General features: G+C 50.9%; 1 protein-coding gene across 1 annotated transcript in view; it reads right to left on the bottom strand.

The window, feature by feature from the left end:
• The window catches only part of Sned1 (sushi, nidogen and EGF like domains 1), a 55,137-nt gene extending 44,780 nt beyond the window's left edge, over nucleotides 1–10,357 (bottom strand). Inside the window, 1 exon segment of the mRNA XM_051190663.1 lies at nucleotides 10,037–10,357. Within this exon segment, the coding sequence (XP_051046620.1) occupies nucleotides 10,037–10,249 (213 nt within the window). The 5' untranslated portion in view covers nucleotides 10,250–10,357.
• Between the last annotated feature and the right edge of the window lie 6,104 nt (nucleotides 10,358–16,461).

Raw genomic sequence — 16,461 nt, 5'->3', positions numbered from 1 at the left:
GTCTCTGAACTGCCCTGTATAAATGGAGCCATTGCTTTGCCTCCAGCACACCTGGCCAGATGCTCCTAAAACTTCATGTTCAGCAGGGCCAGAACCTAACCCTCTGGATATGCCCGGCCAGTGAGTAACGACTGAAACTTGCCTGGTGTCCAAACCTTTTGTGTCTACCTCTGGCTAGGCCTGAGACCTTGGGCCTTTATGGTCCACCCAGGAGTGCTGTGGCTTCTGTGTCAGAGGCAGGAATTCCAAGCCAAGCCCATGGCCTCCTCCTCCCCACACAGAGCTGGGACTTCTGGGCACACCGACCCTTCCTCTGGGATCACATCTTAGTTCTCATCCCCAGGGGCCTCTAGGGTTCCTGTGTCTGCTCGACTTCCCAGCCTGTCATCCAGTACAGGTGGCAGATGTTTGCCTAGTCTCAGGGGCCTGAGGGGCTGTGTCTGACCCTTGGCAAGCTCTGCTCCATTTCAGAGGGCATGTGGGATGGCTGACCTGGTGTGTAAGTTTAGGGTCAGGGATCTGCCTAGGACGCGGCCCCTTGTCTCTCTTCATGCTCCCAGCCAGGCTGGCAGAGCCTTTAGGAGACATGAGCTGTGCTGAGTCCCAAGTACAAGGGGGCAGGACAGTAGTTGTATTCAGCAGGTACTTAATAATGGAAGGCTAGTTATCTATTATCACCCCAGGGGACTATTTCTGACATGACTGTAAATGCGTATGTACATGTGTCATATATGGCCACATCTCAATCCATTATCACAACATACACAGATGTCATTCTGTAAATATGTTTCTCATACATATTTACAGGTGCTGTGAGTTTGAACTGATCCATCCAGTTCAAACCTATCACAAAGTCACATTTTGTTTTGTGCTTCTTCCTCTCCAAATCTACAGTTGTCATCTCTAACAGTGATGTTCACCGTCCTATTTAGCTTTGTCAACTTGATACAGCCCAGAGTCATCTGAGAGGAAAGCCTCCACCAAGGAATTAACTAGATCTGATAGGTCTGTGGCCACATGTGTAGATAGATGACTGTCTTGATTACTGATTGATGTAGGAGGGCCCAGCCTAGTGTAGGCAGTACCACACCAAGGCAGGTGGTCCTGGGGTGTACAATAAAGCTAGTTAAGCATGAGCTTGCAAGCAAGTAAGCCTGGTGGGGGGGGCAGCAAACTGCATTTCTCCATGGCTCTTGCCCTGATGTCCCTTAAGGATGGATTGTGAGCTAAATAAATCCTTTCTTCTTCTAAGTTACCCCCCTTTTTGTAAGTGTTTCATCACAGTAACAGAAACTAGGACACTCACATTATTCTCTGCATATTTACTCTTCCATTCATTAGTTTCAGAGTTACACACCACTGTGAAAAGCAAAACTACATTCCAAATTCAGTGTTTGTTTACCATTCTTTTTAGTTTGTTTTGCAGGGTTATATATAGTCAAAGTACTTCATTAAAATTACTTTCTAAAATTAGAACCAAAGCAACTATTATAAATATAAGACATCAATGGAAGGAGAAGAGAAATAAAAGATGCAGAAACAATCCAAATAAAACTTCTATTAGCTAGATAAATAAATAAATGAAACAGCTGAGGGCCCACTCAGTAAAGTGCTTGCTGCACAAGCGTGAAGACTTGTGTGAGCCCTAGAACACACCTAGCAGTGCGCAGTGTGGTGGCTCACACTTGCAATCCCAGCACTGGGGAAGAAGGGTAGGTGGGTCCCGGGCACTCCCTGGCCAGTCAGTCTAGCTGAACTGGAGAGCTCCAGGCTAATGAGAGACCTGTGTCAAAACCAAAGTGGAAGGAAGATGTCCAGGGTTCACTCTAATCTCTCTCTCTCTCTCTCTCTCTCTCTCTCTCTCTCTCTCTCTCTCTCTCATTCACACATGTGAATATATACGCACAAACAAATAAAAAAGCTAAAATAAAAATACATTGAGCCAGGCATACTGGCACATGCCTGTAATCTTAGCACTGGGGCAGCCGAAGCAGAAGGATTACAAGTTCAAGGCTAGTCTAAGATACACAGTGAAACCCTGTGTTGAAAACGAAGGGCTGAGGATGTGACTAAGTGACAGAACCTAGCATGCCCAAACCCTGTGTTTAATCCTCAGAACTGAAAACAGGGACAAAAGCAGAACAATGACCACTGACTGATATGAGAGGAGCTGAGCCACTGCAGATCAGGCCATCGGTGAACCTGAAAACCCAGCAATACGAAACACCCAATCAACCGATCTGCCTCAAGACCCAGCTACATCTTTCTTGGGCACAACCTAAAGGAGGCTACCACAAAGACACTTGCTGAGTCACGTTCACTGTTGCTCTATTTATAGTAGTCAGAAACTGGAAACAACCTAGATGTCCCTCAAAAGATGAATGAATGAAGGAAATGTGGTACATTTACTCATTGGAGTATTACTCAGGCATTTAAAAAATTACATCATTATGTTTTTGGTTGTGAGCCTAGCCTTTAACGACTGAGCCATCTCTGGCATCACCCTACATGTGGAGTGGGGGGGGGATAGGAGGGAAGGGTGGTCGGGGTGCATGTGAGGGGGGAGAGAGGGAAAGAGGGAGGGAGAGGATGATATGTAAAATAAAAAGAAAATAAAATTAAAAAAAATTACATCACTAAATTTGCAGGCAAATTGATAGAACTAGAAAAAAGAAATCATTCTGAGTGAGGTATCCCAGACCCAGAAAGACAAATCTGGTATGTGTTTGCTTATATGTAGATAATCAGCTGTTAAGTCAATGTAGGTATAGAGTGAGGGACTAGAGGGTCAGATATATCTTGTTAAAAAAGGGAAACAGAATAGATAGTGTTAGATGGATGCACATGTGGGGTCTGGAACAGGAGGATCAGGTGGGGAGGGGAAGGGTAGAGGGGACTGAGGGTGAGGACACAGGAAAAGAGGTAAAATTAAGGGCAATTTGAAGGGTTAGCATGGAAACCTAATACAGTAGAAGCTTTCTACACACACACACACACACACACACACACACACACACACACACACACACACACACGTGACCTAAATGAAGTAGCCAAATAATGGGGGTAGACAGAATCCCAGCAGGACATCTCTTGCAACCAAATGGAGTTTCCAGCCCTGGGATTGGGATACATCTAATTGACTTGTTGGCCAAAGGGGTCCCATGAGAATCCCCAAACAACACAGGCTGTTGCCAAGACTACAGGTTGCTTTCCTCAAGCTGACAGCAAGGCTCCATTGTTGCAGACAACACCTACACAACTCACTGTGCATGGAGAGGTTGAGCTGGTGCCTAAATAGAGCCTGCCCCTCTGAATGCTAGTGTCTGCATACCACAAAAAGAGAGACAAACACCAGGCCAGCCACAAACCCTTTGATCTACAATAGTGTTCTGCCTGCAAGATATGCCAGGGCAAGCCAGGTGGTGGTGGTGCACACCTTTAATCCCAGTACTTGGGGGGACAGAGGCAGGCAGGCCTCTGTGAGTTCGAGGCCAGCCTAGTCTATGAAGTGAGTTCCAGGATAGCTAGGACTGTTACACAGAGGAACCCTGTCTCAAAATAAATAAATAAGTAAATAAGTAAATAAATAAAATGTTAGGACAGTGATGGCACAAACCTTGTAGGAGTAACCAACCAATATCTGATTTGACTTAAACCCCACTCCATGAGATGGAACCCGAACCTGACACTGCTTGGGTGACCAAGAGCCAGAGACGAGACAGACAACCCAGGGACCTAGGGTAAAACCAAATACTATGGGAGATAAAAAATTGTAGTGATAAAATGACTCCTAATGACATTCTGCTATACTCAATCAGTGTCTTGCACAGCCACCATCAGAGAAGCTTCCTCCTGCAGCAGATGGGAACAAACAGAAAGACCCATGGCGAGACATTATATAGAGAGTGAGAGAACTTGAACACTTGGCCCTACACAGGATGTCTCCATCAAATCTCTACTCTCAGAGTTCAGGGAACACCATGCAGGAGTAGGCAGAAGAGGGTAGAGCCAGAGGAGATGGGACACACATTACACACACCACACACACACACACATACACACACACACACAAAACAACAACAACAACAACAACAACAAAACTCCACAAAACAAACAAACCAAACCAAGGCCCTCTAAACCAACATGCTCAAAGCTCACATGAAGTCAGGGACGAGGCAGCGAGCACAGGGCCTGCAGGAGTCTGCACCAGGTCCTCTGTGTTTACATTATGGCTCCAGTTCAGTGTTTCATGGCATTCCTGAGTGTGAACAAGTGGGGCTCTGAGTCTGGTGCCTTCTCTTGGGCTCTTTTCTTCCCATTGCTTTTTTAAAATCCAACTTCAATGTGATAGTATTCTAATTTATCTTATTACACTATATTATTATTATCTCTTTTTTTACTTTATTTTATGTGTATTGGTATTTTGCCATGGATGTTGGGTCCTGTGGAACTAGAGTTAAAGAAAGTTGTAAGTTGCTATGTGAGTGCTGGGAATTCCTCTAGAAGAACAGTCAGTGCTCTTAACCACTGAGCCATCTCTCCAGCCCCTTTTTATTATCTCTTAAAAGCCCATTCTTTTTTAAATAAGGGACAGAAAGAGGGTGAATATTTTGGGAGGGGAGATGGGGAGGAATTGGGAGGAATAGAGGAAGGAAAGACCATAATCAGAATGAAATATGTTATTTTATCAGGAAAGGATCTATTTTCAATAAAAGAAAAAAACAAGACAGGAAAATGAAAAAAGGAAGAAAGAAAAGAGACCTCCCAAATCAGGCCAACAAGATGGCTCAGCAGGTAAAGGTGTTTACCTCCATATCTGGATACCTGAATTAGATCCACAGAACCCACACAGTGGAAGGAGAGAATCAACTCTTGTAAATTGTCCTTTGGCCTTCGTATGTGTGCTTTGACACATGCCCCCTTCCCAAGTCAATAAAATGTAATAAAAAAGAAGTCCTGAACATAAAGGGCCCAGAGGAAGGGACTGCCAACATCAGAAGGGCATTTCCGTGAGCCTCTGGGCAGCTACACTGTGTGTATGGTGTGTATGGTGTGTATGGTGTGTATGGTGTGTATGGTATGGTGTGTATGGTATGTATGGTATGGTGTGTATGGTGTGTATGGTATGGTGTGTATGGTGTGTATGGTATGGTGTATATGGTATAGTGTGTATGGTGTATATGGTGGGTATGGTGGGTATGGTGTGTATGGTATGGTGTGTATGGTGTATATGGTGGGTATGGTGTGTATGGTGTGTATGGTATGGTGTGTATGGTGTGTATGGTATGGTGTGTATGGTATAGTGTGTATGGTGTATATGGTGGGTATGGTGTATATGGTGTGTATGGTGTGGTGTGTATGGTGTGTATGGTGTGGTGTGTATGGTGTGTATGGTATGGTGTGTATGGTATAGTGTGTATGGTGTATATAGTGGGTATGGTGTGTATGGTGTGTATGGTATGGTGTGTATGGTATAGTGTGTATGGTGGGTATGGTGGGTATGGTGTATATGGTGTGTATGGTGTGGTGTGTATAGTATGGTGTGTATGGTGTACGCACGCGTCTTCAAATGAAGGCAGCAAAGAACAAGAATTACTTGAAGACAGCCGAGAAGTTTCTCAAATTTCATGAAAACTATATAAGCACAGGCCATAAGTCTTTATGAAGCTTGGGCAGAAGAAATACTTTAAAAATGCCACAGTAACACACCCAAGAATCAAACTGTTGGAAAGCTGGGCAGAGGGGAAATCTTGCAGTCAGAGGGAAGAAGACGTTAGACCCCCATCTAGCCAGACGAGAGTGACAGGAGACATCGTGTTAGGAACCGTGCAGAGGCAAAGCCAGTGGAACATTTCCTTTAAAGATGGAACATTCAACCCAGAATTCTACACCCATATTGCAGACATAGCTTTCAAAATGAAGGTAAGCCAACACATTTCTCAGACCAGAGAATGTATGCTCAGCAGGCGAATACTGCAAGAAATGTTACAGTAAGTCTTGCTGGAATACTGTGAAGTGGGAAGCCACTTCTACAAGAGGAATGAAGTCTGGAAATGGCTAAGCTAGTTAATTTTAAAATCCCTTTAGATGACAATTGGCTGTTTACAGCAAAATATTAACTGTGTATTTACTTATTACCTATGCGAAACTATGGCAACAGCATGAAGCATCATGGGGAAATAGATGGATGCTATTGTAAGGTCCTGACTTTAAATTTAAAGGAGTCCAGTTCTATTTGTAGACACAATCCCCCAACATTACAGGCTAAAGCTATTTGTTACTCTCCCTAACCTGATGGTAAAGTCCTATTGCTGAACACATACTTGCATCATTAAACATGGGAGAAATTGAGTTAGTGCCCAACTAGGAGCTTCATCCCTACTGAGTAGCACTGGAAATCACTTCAAATGCTACTGGAGGGGGAAAGTAATGAATTTCACCTGTAACTAGCAAATCAGGAGGTTGAACCAGCCATGCTGGCAACCGTATCACATGTAAACAGTATAAATGCTTCAATAATAAAGAATGAGACTGCCTGGCTGGATAGAAAACACCCAACCTCTCTCATACCCTTTTGCCTTTACCAGAGAGAGAGAGAGAGAGAGAGAGAGAGAGAGAGAGAGAGAAGGCCACCATCGTCTTGGTGCTGTGAGAGTTGAGGAACAAGAAGTTGTGTCAGCCCTAGCCGGGCTACAGCTGTCTGTGATAACCCTCTCTCCACACCTTCTCCTGAAGCCCTGGGCCTTTAGGGGGTTCACACCTTAGTCATAAGACACGCGTCAGCTACATACAGAGAAGCAAAGAGTCAGGGCTTGGCAGTGAGGGGCCTGTTCAGGAAGGGCCTCTTGGAGGAGCCAGGCAAGTGTGGGAAGGGGAAGAGACCCAGGATTCCATGATGTTCTCAGCTCTGGTGTGTCTACAAATAGAGAGGGCAGTCAGCAAGGAAGGCTAGGCGTTGGAGACACCCCTGCAGAGACTGTAGCGTCTGAGCACTGGTCCAGGGAGTAAACAGGACTTGTGTTTGGGTACCACTACGGGGACACAGCAGAAAGGCAGCTGGCCACACCTGAATCCTTACTTCCTCTCCCTCACCTGCACTTCTCACTCACAGACTCACTCCCAAGGCTAGCCCTCATTGTATGGGACATCTAGAAAATCCTCTCTGACACACACAGTGGCCTATTGAGACCCAGGACCAAGTACAAGTAAGCCCTGGCATCAGGCAGAGGGAGACATTACTGTCCACTCCACCGGAGCTAAGCTGAGGCTCACGAGAGGAATAACAAGGCAAAGAAGACAAAGCTACCCGCAGAGAGAACATGAAGGAAGCTGCTCAGGCCTGGTGTCTGAGGGGCAGAGCAGGACTGTGCTTCCGGGTGGGGGTGGGTGTCAGGAAGACTAGCCTCAAGGGGGTGAGAACTAAATTTCTGGTCAACAGGAGTTCAAGTCAAGCTATTAACAGTCCTTCTTACCTTTGGGTTCTACCCTCTGACCCCTAAATCCTCACTGTTTTCCCACTCCAGGCTCTACATTTCATGTACTGGCCCCACAGTTTCCCTCAAAGACCAGTATATAGTAAGTAGTTTCCCAGGGTGAATGGTCAGGGAAGACATGAGCCTTAAAATGGCTGGAGGAGTCACCTGGAGGATGGATGGAGATGGCCTCCAGGGTGCCACCACCCTGTTCACCCCTTCACCCAACTCAGGTTGGATACACAACTGGGAGACCCCTGGTTGCACCTCAGCCACTGCACCTTAACGGACTCCTGGCCCAGACTTGGCTTACACGGCACACTCCCTTAGAAGCTGACGGGTCATATGCTACCCAAGACCAGAGCCAAATAAGACAAGATTCAATCTTTCCTAAGAATCTGGCAGTAAAAGTTCCAAGCCAGCAGGTGGGGGGGGGGCGCAGTACCCCAAACCCACCAGGAACTTCTTACCTGTATTCAAAAACCTCAGCAACAGTGTGTGTGCTCTGAAATTTCAGGGCCAGCTACTGTGGCACAGGGAAGAAGCAGAATGTAGGTCCTTTCTAGACAGGGGCTACCCTCAAGGCAGAGCTCATGCTGGGAGCATGTGTGCGCTTCTCTGGGGACGACTCAACAAGTGGCGGTGTCACGCAGGGCACTTCTGATCCCACTGGGATGTGGGGTGACACAGAAAGCTGGGGCAAGCATTCTTTCACTTATTCCCTCAATAAGCTGCAAGGGCAGGGAGAGTGGGCGGCGCCATTTCTCACTACGAGGAGCTGGCTAAGGGCCAGCGCAGGGGCATCGGCATCCTCTCAGCTGAGGCGCCTGGGGACACTCAGCAGACACCCTGCTCTGGGGTCAGCGCCTTCTTTTCTCCATATACCCTTGACAGTCGCCTACCCACATGCCCCAAGTGCTGCTCCAGGCTAGATACGTGGGCGTGGCTTTCCCACTGAGCAAAGGGAAGGTGGGGTACCACAGTGTACACCATGTCCACATGGGCGCGTGTTTTTCCTAAAGTGTGTGTTTCAGGGAGAGGCTGCAGTAGGGCGTACATCTTCCTAGGAGCCAGAGGTTGGTTTCTCATGTTAAGAGAGTCAACCATTTCAATAATATTTTCGCCTGTACCTTGGAGAGTGGAAAATTCAAGGCTAGCCAGAGTGCTTAAAGAACATATTGACAGAGCTGTGTTAGGATGTCTTCACATTCCTGAGATGCACAGGCCCCTTCCTGCTGGGCAGAGCCAGAGCACAGCTCTTCCTGTCTATAGCTTACTTGCAAAAAAAAAAAAAAAAAAAAAAAAAGTCCCAGGTCAGAGAGATCTTCAGAGATGGCTGTCTCTCCTTTCTCTCCATGCCTTCCCTGGTCATGTCACCAGACACTGTCACCAAGGCAAGGAGGCCACTTTGGGTGGGCACAGGAAGTCAGCCACCAGAATGTGGAACGCCGAAGCTGTGGGCTGGTAGCTGTGGGGAGAGGGTTTTGGGGATGGTGTCTACAGGCTGGTGGACAGTGGTCCATGTCAGGAGAATGCAGATTGAGGCTGGAGACGGAGGCAGTGTTCAAGATGGCGAGCATGCCCATATGGGGCAGAAAGAGGCAGCGCTTATGGCAGAGGTGAATGCGCCATTGGTGGTACTTACGGTGGAGGTGGTAGAGCTAATGGTGATTGGCACTGGATATGGCAGAGGCTGTGCTTAGGAAGATGGTGTTTTAAGTGTACACCTAGATGGCTCGGACATCTCCGAGCGGTTAGGGTGATTTCGGAGATGCCAGGGCTGGTGCGAAGTGGTCTCTTCACCTCAGCCCATCCCCGTGGCTGTGCGCAATGACCGGCTCAGGGTCAGACCCTGGGGACATGGAGACTGGCACTCAGGCTTTGATATCCACGGACACCGTTCCTGCACTCGTGTCTGGGGGTGCAGAGAGGAATCACCTTTGGGAGTCCTGTTTAGAGGGTCTGAGGCTGGGTGGCCGACCTCTGGACTGAAGAATGGGCCAGAGGCGTAAACCCCTCCACACTGCCCCTAGCTGCCAGCCCTGTCCAGCGCAGGTCTTCTACAACTAAGCAAGTCACGCCAGAATTCCTTCTGGCCCTGGGTCTTGGGTGTTAACTGTGGGTGAGGCTGAAGTGGCCTAGAGAGGGCTGAGACCATCACAAGCCAGATGCCGCACTGGGGAAAATGGCCAGAGGTCGTGTGCCCACTGCCACATAACTCTCTGTGAAGGAACAGAAGCGAGGGCCCCCAGCTTGGTTCTGCAGATGCCTGACGAGCGAACTCTGCCAACGTCCCAACAGGTCGGGCCATGAGCCGCAGGGGCGCGCCGCGCTCGGCTGGCCTGGCTGTCGCCTAGGTGCCCTGGCGGCTGCTCGCCCCGCCCTGCCCACGCCTCTCCAGCCAGCCGCTGTCCGGCCTTGGCGGCCGGAGGGAGGAAGCGCTGTCCTCATTCCACCTCTGGCTGCCGCGGTGCCAAGTTGCTGGCCGCAGCAGCAGCGAGAGTTGGAGCGGAGGGCAGCGGCGCCCTCCCCGGAGCCCCCTCGAGCTCGGGGTTACTCACGTAGAGTCCGGAGTGCTCGGCGCCGAAGAACGGGAAGGGCACCGAGAGGGGCTGCAGCCCTGAGCCGCCGTCGTCCTGTTTCGGGGTGACGGCGTCGCCGCGCTTCGTGCCGAACGGGTAGAAGTCGGCGAGGGCCACCGCAGCGCGCACCCCGCGCGCCCCGAGCCCCAGGGCTGCGGCCAGCAGCAGCGTCCATGCGGCGCCGCCGCGCATCGCCGGGATCTGAGGGCGGACCACCGGGCTCGGGCAGGTGGCCGCAGTCACCGCACGGCCGCCTGGCCGCACCGTCACCTCTCGCTATCACGATCGCCTCTCGCTAGCTCGCGCCGAACTCTGGGCGCAGCAGCGCTTCGGAAGGCGAAGGCGCGAAGCAGGACCGCGGACCGCTGGCCCACCTCCGGGACCCGGGTTTAAGTAGTCAGCCCAGGCAGCCACCCGGGAGGGGCGGGGATAGGCGGGGTCATGCAAATAGTGGCATTTTTAGCTTGCTGGTCTTCTGGGTGGGAGGGAGCCCGAGAGAGACTCCCCGGTCCCCTGTCTCTTGGCGCTTAAAGCCAACCCAATACTGGGTTGGCTCCATCTGCAGCCCCGAGACCCCTCGCTCTGGAGCTCCCTCACTGTTGGGCATTCGGGAGGTGAGGATTTGCATTCTCCACACACCAGCTTAGGTCCTGCCCACGAGGGGCGCCTGGGCTAATGCAGCAGTTCTGAGGCTGACAAGTTAGTTGCCTTCAGGTCTGATTTTGGACAGGCTTCCTTCCTGTGTCTCCTCTGGGGTCCCTGCCTGGCCAGAGCATCTTTCCCTGATAGAATGTCAGTCTGGGCTACTTTTCCCTGCAGCACTCACACCTGTGACTACACCCCAGTCCTAGCCTAGGTCACCAACTTTCAATGCCAGCGAGGCCTGTCCCAGGATCTTTTCCTTTTCTGTTTCGTCGAAGGTGAACCTTGGGCCTGGGAGACTTGAAGGCTTACACAGCTTTCTCCCTATGTAAGGGGTTTTCTGAAGGGATCAGACACTGCTGGAAAATATCAGGGAGACCTATGGGGTAGGGCAGTACCCAGGCCCCGGGGACAAGTTGATAAGTGTTGCTGGAGGGGGCAAATCAGTGGCTGTGGTGCCCTAACCCCCCTTGCTCACCTTGAGAATTGCTTTCTAGGTGGCTGTCCTGTCTCAGGGGTGCAGTTTGGTTGTTTCTGTATCCCCAGGCTTCCTACAGGGACTTGGTCCCCACCATCTTGTCTGCTACCAGGTCCTACATGCAACTATGAGCCAAATCTGTGATCCCCAGACAAGATGATGCCTCTCACAGAGAAGTAACATATAAGCTTCGAGAGCAACAGCAGCCGCTGCTGAGATTCTGAGTAGCTTTATGCTGGCTTTGTGTCTCTCTTTGTCTCCTGGGATCTCTCTAATAGGCATGTGCTGTGTTTCAGTTAGAGCAGGGAACATTACATACTGTTTCTAAGGTATAGTGGAGAGTTCTCTGTGCGTCAGCCAGGGGTTCCTGGCTTGCACAGATCCTGTTCTCAGCAGCCTTACCACTGGATGGTCCCAACCCTCCTGCCTTGGCGTCAGGGACAGGCGCCATGTTGAAGGGGGTGGCCCCTGACAGTCACCTTTGAAAAGCCTGAATGTGGCTACTTCCTTCCATCCCATGCCTAGTGCCTGGCCTCCTTTACTCTTGCCCACCCCTCTAGCTTTGTGTGGTGATCCTGTTTTACAGAGGGGTAAACCAAGGCTGGGAGTGTGTACTGTTCAGCTACACAGTTAGCTGTGGAGGATCAGCCAGCCCCCCCCCAGGCCCAGGTGTGCAGTCACACCCCTTTGATCCCAGCACTGAGGAGACAGAGGCTTTACTCTGCATGCCCGGCCCCAGCTCCCCACGCCAGCGCTTCAACCCTTCTCCGGGTTGGACACACGCCTAAGAGGGTCTGAGCAAAGCCCCCACGTCTGCTTGGGAAGTTCTGGGTTGCCCCAGGACTCAGCACACTGTAGGTACACCGTGGTGAAGACTGCCCTCCTTCCTGGTATGTGAAGCAGTGGGCGGGACATGGGGTCAGGGCTGCATCCCACTCGCATTCCCTGATCATCTGTGGGTACCAGGATACAGGCTTGTGTGTCGGTGGAGCTGCAGGCTGGGGCCTCTGATCTCCATTGAGAGTGGTGAGCATGGGTGCCCTGTGCAGTTTTCAGTGAGGGTTTGGGGGTGTGGTGGGATGCAGGGCTAACAGAAATCACACACACACACACACACACACACACACACACACACACACACACAAAGACCCAAAGACCCAGGCAAAAGGGGAAAATAGCTTTTTTTTTTTTCAGGTGCTAAAAATATCAGGAAATACTTTTCAGCAATGTGCTGTTTTAGCCCCCCCCCCCCACTGGACTCAAGGGCGCCTTTGTCTCTACCACAGAAAATCCACATTTATCACAACCCAAATCGTTTTATCAAGCAGGCTCATGTTCTGCAGCAGGAAATTTGAGCTCCCCAAGAGGCCTGTGACACTTTAATTTAGGGCCCGGCTGTGTGTGCCTGCTTTGGTGGGGGAGCCCCAGAGCCACCCACCAGATGTTCAGGCCTTGGGAATCCGTGAAGGTCAAGATGAGGAACTCTACCCCTGTTCTGCCTGGAGGGGGGGGGCTGGGCTAGTCAGCTGGTCCCACACAGCAGGCCTGAGGCTGCAGCCCACCTCTGCCCTCCCCTCCTTCCCTTTGGATACAGCTAGAGAAACACATGTTCCCCTGCAAAGGCTCTTTCTATCATGTGGCGCAACCAGAAATCCCCACCACTGGTGACCCCTGAACTGTTGTTCCAGGATGGGGTGGGAGAGGCCCCAGGGCCCAGGGCAAGTGGGGCTCTGCTCCTGAGGAGAAACCCGTAGCACACTGGACAGTTCACCTAGACAGAGGGCTGCCACGCCTGCACAGCCTCTGCACACGCGGCCTGCCAACCTCAGCGCCCATGACATGCCCTTTGCTATTGATCTGGGGGACACAACTGGCTGGAGCTCAGCCTGTGCTCCCAAAATGGCTACAGCTCGCTTTGTCTGGAGCAAACAGGAACTGAAAAGGCCAATTCAGGTGGGGCTCAGGCAGAGCCTTTCCATCCACTTGAGTGTGGTGATGCAGGAGTTGGCCTATGGAAAACCCTGAGTCCCCTTGAGGTACAGGGTGGACGGGGACATAGGCATGTGTGGACCTTTGCTTCACCAGGTACCTTGTGTGTGTGTGTGTGGGGGGCATCTCCTGCAGGGACAACTCTATTTCCTGTTTCCTGAGAACGGAGGCAGCTGACATAGGATGGGCATGTAGAGCTGAAGAAACCACAGCCGATAAAGTCATGCTGCTGGGATATTTTTAAAGGCATTGGGGAAACTCTGATGACATCATGCCAAGCAAAACATTTGGGAAACAGCATTCAGAGTAGCGTGCCCATTACAGCAATCCTAAGTGTGTGTTCTGGAGAAAGGAACTGCTCAAGTTTCTGCTCTGCAGCAGTGGGGTTCGGATTATGTGTGCTAGTGTGATCTTTACATGCCTCCTGCGAGGTTTTATTTTCTTGTATAACAATCTTGCAGTCAGGCACGGATCACATATTCCAGATGGTCTCCAAAGAGTGGGTCACCCAGGAATATTGCGGTGGTTGTGGTTTGTGTCATGAATTCCGTGAGGCTCTGCAGTGACAAAGTTGCCCAATGACATTTCTCAGATGCATCTCCATTGTTAAAAGACACAGGATGCATTTTTAAAAATATTAATGTTTTAGACATCTCGAGTAAGCAGTGCAGGTCCATTGCATCCTGCTCCAGCATAGGCAAGAGGGAGGAACCTTTGCCCCCTGTTCCAGGTCTGACGCTGGCCAATCTCTTGACGTGACAACTGAGCTCTTAGTCTGGCCTTTTCTCCAAGCTGCCCCTGGGCCCAAGTCCTTCTGTTCTGTTTGTCTTCTACCTACAGTGACCTGAGAGGCTGGCAAGGCTGGTTGGTGGCTCCAGGTGGGGGCACCCAAAGGCATGGCAAGAGCCCCTTGGTCAGAGGGAATGTTAGTACCCTCAGTATAGGTTGCAGGATGGCATGTGTCTTTCAGACTGTGTTCTGTCTCTAGTAAGAACTGGGTCAATGCCTGGGCCCTTCGTGTGTGTATGTGTATCTGTTTGTCTGTCTGTCTTCTGGTGTTCAGAACCCTGGGAGGTACCTCTTCTGTATTCTGTGCTCCCCAACCCCTGGAGGGGATAGGCAGGTAGAGGCCCATTGTTGGAGTGCCAGCTGAGGAGCTACACATGGGATCCAGGGTGGTCTAACAATATATGTGCAACTCCAGGCTCCATGAGGAGCCCTGAGACTCCATCATTGCAGGACCAGGCCTGAGGACCACTTTCTCGTTCTCACAGACACACCCAGAGAGCCTATTCTCGGGTGAGGGACAGAGCTGAGACATCAGCTGAGGCTAACACCTCCAAAATGGATGCTGGGATCCATTGGACTTCGTACAGACCAGGAACCAAGAAAAGAAACGACCTGCCTCTCTTTGGAAGTGGTGCTGGGCAGTTCCAGCAGTGAGGTATCAGAGCCCTCTCCTCTCAAACTTCCAGGCAGACAAGAGCCCGAAGGCTAGGTTCCCCATCACCTGCATAGCCTGAATTGTTCGGCCCAGCTGCCTCCTTCCTTGGCCTCACCCTCACCTTTACCGAGGGATGCCATCTGTCCTCTGTAGTTTGCATTCCTGTGCCTGCGGGTGGATTGGAGCAAGGCCCGAATGGAGTGAGCTGTGGGGTCCTGGACTTGACCCACGGGCTGCCAATAGTCAGTTACCCATCTGATCTTGGCCCAGCTGCAAGGTTTGCGCATCCACAAAAGGTGGCCTCTGAGCACAGCCGTGAAGGCCTTCTGCAATCACCACCACTCTGCCCAGGGCAGTAATCACCAGACTCTGACACACACCAGTATGCACACGCCTTAGAAAATGTTTAGAGAAATGCAATATATGTTTGTTTCTTTTAGAAAACATCTCTTTCCCCCAGTACTTTCCTTTATGTTGAATAGTTAAAAGCAAAATCCCCTGCACCGATTAGATACTCAAAGCATGGCACTCTCAGAAGCCCTCACTGTACTGAGTGTTCTGAGCAGCCAGTGCAAATGCCCCGGGTCACGGGGAGCACCTTGGTCACGGGGTCTTCCACTGAGAAGTAGCCAGGCCTCTCTCCACTGAAGTGTTTCCTCCACTTCCAGGCACATTTATGGGAAATGTCCTCAGCAGGCAGCTTTAATCCCACGGATGCCCCTGGGACACCAGTGAGCCCTGCAAGAACAGGAAGAGGAAGGCACAAGCGCTCCCTGGATGAGGAGCGGAGGAGCTCCCTGGCCTCCTGGGGCAATCTCCAGCTTCCGGGCCACTCTCGCCCTTGAGCAGGGAGTTCAGTACTACCACAAGGGAGCTGCAGACCAGGATGGAGGAAGGTGAGGGCCAACTAGAAGGACCCGGCTTCTCAGTCCTTGGTGGAACAGGCCATCCACTCTCGTCCACTAGGCCAGTGTTTGCTGGTACCTGGAAGCTGTAGGTGGGCAATATCTGGGTCCCTATGTGACCACCAGCTTGTCCTTTGTCCAGGGAAGCCATTGCCAATGGGTCCCTGTGCTCTTCCTTTCAGAGCCTGGGCTGAACTTCCTTCTCCACGCTGTCACCAGTGATGGAGCCTGTCTGCCCACCTTGATTTGTGCAGGGTCTGGTTACTAAGTTAACCAAAGGCCTGACTGATGGCTGATTTTAGGTCCCTGGTGATCCTGAAGTAAACTGACAGGCTGTCACATGTCTTGGCCATAGCTGCGTGTCTGTGATTGGACGAGCTCCAGGAGCCTCTGGCCTTTCCTGCCCCACGCCAGGGTTCTCGAAGATGCTTTGGGAGGTCCCAGCAGAAGCACAGCTGCTTGGCAACCTGCACCTCATGGTACAGGCAAGCATTTACCAGGCTGGCTGGTAGCCCAGAGATACTGGAAAGTGTTGTTTACAATACCAAAGCGGCTGGATGGAGGGGAAGGCACGTCACTCTGACTGGTGCTCAATCGGAGAGGTATACAGAGGCCAACAGGTGAGGCAGGAGCCGGTAAGATGACAGCCTCTGTCTTCATAGCAACCAGAGCAGGATTCCCCACTGGCATTTCCCAGCATTTTTGGTATAGAAATGGGAGATGCTGGAACAGCTTCACATCTCCAAGGCCCCCGTGGCCAGCGAGTCACGGGACTTGCATCTGAGTCATTTCCAGCCACCTGCCACCGCGCTGGGACTGCAGTTCCTGGATGCGGAAGATTCTGCGGCCTCTGGATGTGGGGTGTGGTGGCTGGCCTTACAGGACATTGTGTTTTTGGCTCTTGCTGGTGGAAATGTTTTCCATGTGTTTCCCTGTGTTTACAGAG

Source organism: Phodopus roborovskii, unplaced genomic scaffold (assembly GCF_943737965.1).
Source record: "Phodopus roborovskii unplaced genomic scaffold, PHOROB, whole genome shotgun sequence".
Classification (NCBI taxonomy): domain Eukaryota; kingdom Metazoa; phylum Chordata; class Mammalia; order Rodentia; family Cricetidae; genus Phodopus; species Phodopus roborovskii.
This window is presented reverse-complemented; position numbering and strand designations above follow the sequence as displayed.